General features: G+C 45.3%; 1 protein-coding gene across 1 annotated transcript; it reads right to left on the bottom strand.

Annotated features, from left to right (window-relative positions):
• Positions 1-558: 558 nt before the first annotated feature.
• LOC141020822 (uncharacterized) lies at positions 559-1,737 on the bottom strand. The gene has a single exon (XM_073495767.1). The coding sequence runs from the start codon at positions 1,735-1,737 to the stop codon at positions 559-561; it is 1,179 nt and encodes a 392-aa protein (XP_073351868.1).
• Between the last annotated feature and the right edge of the window lie 5,700 nt (positions 1,738-7,437).

Below are 7,437 nucleotides of genomic sequence, written 5' to 3' on the forward strand. Positions count from 1 at the left end.
TATACTTGTGGGTTATCAAAGTACAAGACATCAGATGAAGCTAAGAAAATGTCAAAAATAAATAAGAACAATGCTGCAAAGAAGGAATATAACCATGTTATCACTACTGGAATCAAGGAATTTGCCGTCTGTCATTTTTTTGCCGTCCACTAGCTAGCGATTTCAATGATAAAATCAGATCAGTACAAGAAGCAGGGGACCAGCGAAGGGTGAAGCTGCACTTGCAACTACTCAACAGAAACAACATTAGATACATTACAAAGCTACTAGCCTACTACTACTATAAATTAGGGCAGATCATATCCAACGACAGCAAGACACATGACTGACCGGAATTACACCATTGGATGAAGAGACAAAACAGACATAATGCCACCAAGTCTTCAGCAATTCTACAGGTGCAACACCACCCCAAGAGACCAGCCAGAAGCTGCAGCAACTTGTGCCCAGCAAACAACAAATCCAGCATCTTGGCATTCTGCAGTCAAGTCCTTTTCATGGAGGTAGCAGCATGATATTTGAGGTCAAGCAAGTCATGAGATACTTAAGGCCTACGGGTTAGGTTTGGTGGAACCGATCTACTTGAGCCTTCACTTCTGGATAGGGAGTGAGAAGCACCTGAGGAAGGCTCAAAGGTCCTTCATATATTGTACCGCTTTCAGCTCCACAAACATCTCGAGGAACCTGAGGGCAGTTGACGTATTTCCTCTTGCCGTCGCTGAGGTCATATGACTCATATCTCACGTACATGCTATCAAATTGGTGTCCAGCATCAGCGCTATAAATGCAGTTGCCGTCAATGGAAGGAAGCTTATCTGCATCAACTACCATCCACTTGCTATAATTCAGGAAGAGCGCACTGTTGCCGATATTTTTGATTGGTTCAAGCACCTTCCGCTCGACATCCACACTGAAAACTTCAGTGATTTCGGAGTCCTTTCTCACAAGCAGCAATTTACCAGCACACTCCAGGAGAGTACCAGTGTCGTCCCTGCCAATCTCCAATATTCGCTCCCCATACCAGTGGCTACCGGTCCAAACGATCTTGCATAAAGTTCCTCCAGAACTGAGCACATAAACATTGCCTGCATAGGTGACCATGCTCCGAAGGAAGAACAAGCCTAGATCGTCCGAAGCAGCATCGTGAAACTTCACCACACGTAACTGGCCCGTGGGATCAGCAGAGTAAACCGCGTCTTCCCAACCTCGCTTCAAAGGACAATAAAACGAGAAACGGACCGGTGGGAGAGAGAAGATGATGGTTGGTTCAGTCCCAGCGACTGCCTTCTCCACCCAAGCTTCAGGATATATGGGCGCCGCAAAGGGAAGCATGTCACCGGTCAATGGGTTGAGGAGACGAGCGGCATGCGGGGGCTCACTGTCCCCGAGGACCAAGAGACCGTCGGACGCACCGACGAAGATGTAGTCACGCAGCACCGGGATGCGCAGGCGGCGGAAGCGCCCCGTGGTGATGTTGAGGAAGAGGGGCCGGCCTTGGTCGTCGTCTGCCCCGTTGAGCAAGACCCACTGCCGTGGGCGGAAACGGAGGTTGGCGACCGCGGCGTGCGGAGATGGCTTGGCGACGGCAGAGCGCCAGCTGGGGCAGACGGCCCTCATGGCCACGTACCCGTCGACGCCGCTGGTGGAGAGGACGCAGTCGGCAACGAGCCGGACGAGATCCGGCGGAAGCGACGCCCATTCCGGCGTGATAGATCCACCAGCGACCTCCTGCTCCATGGCCGCGCTGCCGATGCCGACGTCCTCGACAAAGAACACGAGCACGCCGCCGACTCCCACCGGCTCGCCGTGTGGCTAACGGCGGCGACGAAGCCGTGGATTTGGGGGAGAAAGGGTGGAGAGGAGCGGGCTAATTTTTTTTAAATAATACATTTTTTATATTAAATTTCAGAAATATAACACCGTAATTATATTTTTTTAAAATATTACCCAGTTGGCCTACTGCAGACCGATTGGATCCAGTCAGCCTACTGCTGGCCGATTGGCCCCTAGTCGGCCCACAGCCGGCCGATTGGATCCAGTCGGCCCACTGCTGGCCGATTGGCCCCAGTGGGCCCACTACTGGCCGATTGGCATCCAGTCTACTTTCTCTAGGCCGACAGGTGCATGCACCCATCTATCTGTTGAATAGGTATTTGAAAATTGTTGAAGAAGTATTTGAAAAATGATGAAGAAGTATTTAAAAAAATATTGAACAAATATTTGTAAAAATATTTGAAAAAATGTTGAACAAGTATTTGAAAAAAATGTTGAACAAGTATTTGAAAAAATTTGAACAAGTATTAGAAAAAATAATATAGAAAGACAATAAAAAAAGAAAGAAATAATGGAGAAGGCCGGCTCAGTCACCTCTAGTTGGTCGCGGTCCTTTTTCTAACCAGTAACTGGAAACTAATGGGGTGGTTAGCTGCATTGGTGATTGCCATGGAGACCAGGCATCGATCCCCAACACAGTTAATAACTACCCTAGCAGCTTCCAGATGTTAAACATTTTTTCAAATACTTGTTCAATATTTTTATATACATGATCAACATTTTTATAAATACTTGTTCAACATTTTTATATAAATGATTAATATTTTTTTTAAATACTTGTTCAACATTTTTTGCAAATGCTTGATTAACATTTTTATATACGTGATCAACATTTTTTTAAAGGCTTCTTTAATATTTTTCAAATACCTATTCAACAGTTTTCAAATATTTGTTCAACATCTTTAAAATACGTGTTCAATATTTTTTTAAATGCTTGATCAACATTTTTATATGCATGGTCAACATTTTTTTTCAAATACTTCTTCAACATTATTCAAATACCTATTCAACAGATAAATGGGTGCATGCACCTGTCGGCCTAGAGGAAGCAGACTGGGTGCCAATCGGCCAGTAGTAGGCCGGCTGGATCCAATCAGCCGGCAGTGGCCCAACTGGGGGCCAATCGGCCAGCAGTAGGTCGACTAGATCCAATCGGTCAGCAGTAGGCCAATTGGTTAATATTTTTTTTAAATATAATGACGTCGTAATATTTCTGAAATTTAATATAAAAAATGTATTATTTAAAAAAATAGCGAGGAGCGGCGGCTGGATAGCAAAGAAGCTCGGGCAGTGGGGAAATTAGGGGTTAGAAGAGTGATGCGGATTTTGGGCTTGGGCCAGCTCGAAACACTTGCAGGCAGGCTCAAAACACTTGCACACAGCAGACACTAAAAAAACTAATATACACTATTTAAAAAAAACAATATACACGTGTTATCCGAAAAAAAAATATATATATACATGCGTGTAAAAAAGAAAAATAACCAAGCCCAATGATTACTCGCCGATGTGCCTTGTGCCTTGAGAGTTACTCAATAGAATATACATCATCCATCCTAAACTGGTGGTTCAATTTCTTCCTGGAGGCGCTGGACGTCGAATATTTCTCGGTATGATGTTTACGGTGTCCAATATTGAGATAGCCCTTGCGAGCTTTCTCTGGCACTTTAACTGGAAGCTTGTTGGTGGCAGAGAGCCGAAAGAGCTTGATATCACTGAGGTGCATGGGATCACGAGCATCGTAGGGCTGAGCTTTTGTTGGAAGCTACTGATAGTTTTTTAGCTCTTTACTTCTTTAGTTTGTCGGTCTGCGTTTTTTTCGATAATGGGAATTTTTATTATACCAAGAACATCAATAGGGATGATACAAATGAAAATCCGTACCCATCTTCTAAATAGATAGGATGAATGTAGCCCCTGCAAGAACTAAATAACAAGACAAAGGATTTGAAGCTCTTGGGTGCCTGTGAACCCTATATCAATAGTAAAGTGAAAAAATTACTCGGAAAATTCAAAAAAACTTGAAAATTTTGAGGTATTAAACGTGGGTGCCCATTCTACTACTGTGAAGTATCATGGAGAGATGGCATCCATGGTATCCTCATTAAAAAGGTCAAAAATTTCATTGTATAAACAAAAATATTTGAATGGATCGTAGGTGAAACTATATTTTCTTGGTCATGGATGTCATTTCTTAATGACTAAACACAGGAGTAGAATGGGCATCTAGGTTTGATACACCAAAATTCTATTTACTTTTTTAATTTTCCTGGAATTTTTATTTTAATAGTTATATACATGCGCACCCGCGAGCTCCTATGTATTTACCTAAATAACAACCCATAATCTTTAACAAAATGAAAGAAATGCAGCATAAGCTGATGAAGGGCCAATTTGTAGACTAAACCACCATCTATATATGTGATTGTCTTGACTGGCCCATTTTGCTAAAAAACTGTATGCATCTACAAGAAAATAACTAAGTTATTTTTTATTAATCTTCCAATGTAAGTAGCATACCCATATGTGGCAAAGCACTTATTCGAGATAAAATGGACTAAAATTTAATAAATTACCCTAATTTTTTTTAATGAGTCATCCAGATGTGTTATGAATTGGTGTTCCCAAAGCCTGATGTTCCACTAGCACAAAACATGCCATCATTGGCAGCACATATCTGGTAATCCAGGCAGGTCACATCAGATGCATCCATATTTATGTCTCAAAAAAGGTGCATCCATATTTAGTTGGGCGTTGGATGCTGCTACGGTCCTCGCTCCGTACCGCTAGTGGCTAGTGGGCTCAATTTGATTGGTTGCTGGGCTTCAAATGCTAAATAAAAAGACTACATCGGTATTTTCAGTTTTACCGAATTTTTTGGATTTATACTGGAAAAAACTAGTTCTAAATGGTTTTTAGATTTCATACTATACCATAGACCAGACACTAGTAGAAAAAGAGGCTTCCATACGCCCCCATTAGTCCCCAAAATAATCGAACCGTGACAAAAGGGGTCTTTAGTCGCGGTTCGGGAGGAGACCCGCGACCAACTATCTGGGCCCAGCGCGCTCGGTCGACAGCTGGCGGACGGGAGGGGCTTTATTCCCGGTTGGCCTGGCCAACCGGGACTAAAGGTCCCCGAAGGCCTTTAGTCGCGGTTGGCCAGGCCAACCGGGACTAAAGGCCCATCTGTAACACCCCGCATGTAACTTGCCATATTTGTAACTCCAACTTTTGCCATTTTCGGCTATGTGTTATGATTTTCCCTCTGTTGTCGGGTTTTGTCTTTCGTTTTGTATTTTGTCATGTCATGCATTTTCATATCATGTCATCATGTGCATTGCATTTGCATACGTGTTCGTCTCATGCATCCGAGCATTTTCCCCGTTGTCCGTTTTCCAATCCGGCGCTCCTATCTCCTCCGATGCACCCCTCTTGTTTTTTTCGTGTGCGTGTGTCAAACTTTCTCGGAATGGACCGAGGCTTGTCAAGTGGCCTTAATATACCATCCGGAGACCACCGGTCAAGTTTCGTTCCATTCGGAGGTCGTTTGGTACTCCAACGGTTAACCGGGCATCCGCAAAGTCCATTTGAGTATCCAGCAAAAACCCCCTCCAAATCAGCGCAAAACCCACCAAACTCTCTTCCATGCTCTAAGTCGTTCGATCACGATCGTGTGGGCGAAAACCGCACCTCATTTGGAGTCTCCTAGCTCCCTCTACCTATAAATAGGTGGGCATCCCGAATTACAACTGCAGACGAAACCCTAACCCTCTCCCTCCGCGCCGCGCCGGACGCGTCCGCTCCGGCCGGACAACGTCCGCCGCGCCGCCCGGCCAATCGCAGGGCGCCACGTGGCAAGCCCGCCGTCGCCGCCGCCGAAGCCCGGGAGCCCGTCCCCGGCCCCCGCGGCCCGAGCCCGCGCGTCCGCCGGCTTTCCTCGCGCCGCCGCCGGCTTTCCTCGCCGCCGCCGCCGCCCTACGGTGCTCCGCCGCCTACGCCCGGAGCCGCGCCGCCCGCCGCTGGCCGGCCCCGCCGCCGCGCCTCCGCCGGCGCCGCCGCCGCGCCTCCGCCGGCGCCGCCGCTCTCCCGCGCGCCCGCACCTCCGCGCCGCCCCGGCAAGCTCCTCCATCGCCGCCGACGAAGCCCCGTCGAGGAGCTCCCCCGATCTGGATCTCTCTCTGTACGCGCGTTGACTTCTCACCCCCCCTCTTTTTCTCTAAGTCTCCAGATTTTCTCAGCATGTGCCTATGTTCGTGATGCCATAACTCCATGCATGTAGCTCCGATTCGCTCGTGTAATATGTCAAATTGTTCGTCTCGTGATGCTCTACATTTTGTTCAATTGCACCATGTTCATTAGAGGTCATCTTGATGCCCAAATCTCTGTTGGAAGAGGGCTAGTTGCTGTTATTCTCTGGTTCTTGACAGAACTTGGAGATTTGTCTTTTTTGTATCATTTAATCTGTGCATCTTTTGAGCATGAGCTCTACATGTGTTTTGAAGTATGCCATCTTTCCAGTGGTGTAGTCCATGTATTTTTGTGATATCTGTGGTGACTAGCACAAGCATGCAAAGTAGGCTCCGTAATGTTTCTGATTTCAGGGACTTAGTGATTTCTCCAAGTCCTTGACTGCTGTAATTTTGTTGCCATGTAAACTTGATGCTACAGAGAGATCCATGCATATTTTGGAGATGTTCAGTAAGGATGTTTTGTAGCTATAGGTGTAATTGATCCATTCCTGCAATTGTTTGCAATTATGGAGTGCCATAGCATGACTCAATCTTGCTCTACTTTTGCTATAAAATATTTCTGGCAGATTCTTAACATGACATGCATTTTTGCCAAGCTTATTGTAGTTGATCCATACATGCTATGCAATTGTTCTTGACATGGATAGCTTCATAAACATGCCATCTTGCTGTAGGTATACTTGGTTTGCCATGCATTGCTCTGTAGTGAGTGCATCAAGCTCACAAAGAGGCCTACATATTATTATTCCTGCCATGCTCTGTTTTCTGGCAAGTCTGAAACCTGTTAACGAAACTTGCTATGTTTACATGCTTGCCATCATATCTTCTGGTCCTTTTTGGCTTATGGTCAGTAAGAGACTTTTGTCATGTGCATTTAGTAGAACACTACCATGCCTTGTTTTGCTATGTTAAGTTACTGTAGCATGTTGATTTTGTGCTCTGAACATTGCTATCTGATGCTGTTTACTGCCATGTCCAGTTTTTCACCAAGTCTGTGAACCTGTAATCTTTTGCACTTTTGCCATGCTTGTTTGAGCTTGATATGTTGTGAACTAGCCATAGCTCAGTGTTCATCTTTTATCAAGCATCTCCTGTAGATTACTGTCATATGCTTTGTTGCTATGTTGGGGTGCTGTAGCATTATTACTTGTTGCTTTTTAAGTGCTATCTTGCTGTTAATCGCAGATTCGTGTCATTCTTGTTTTGCTTGCATTGCAAACCGTGCATCCGATTCCGGTGATCTTTATATCGATTTCGCCCGAAATCATCTCATCTTTCCAGTGGCATGCTTGGTTTGCCAAGTTACTGCCATGTTCATCATTTCCCTTCCGGAGCACGCATATGCATCGCA

This window comes from Aegilops tauschii, chromosome 3 (assembly GCF_002575655.3).
Source record: "Aegilops tauschii subsp. strangulata cultivar AL8/78 chromosome 3, Aet v6.0, whole genome shotgun sequence".
NCBI classification, from domain to species: Eukaryota; Viridiplantae; Streptophyta; class Magnoliopsida; order Poales; family Poaceae; genus Aegilops; species Aegilops tauschii.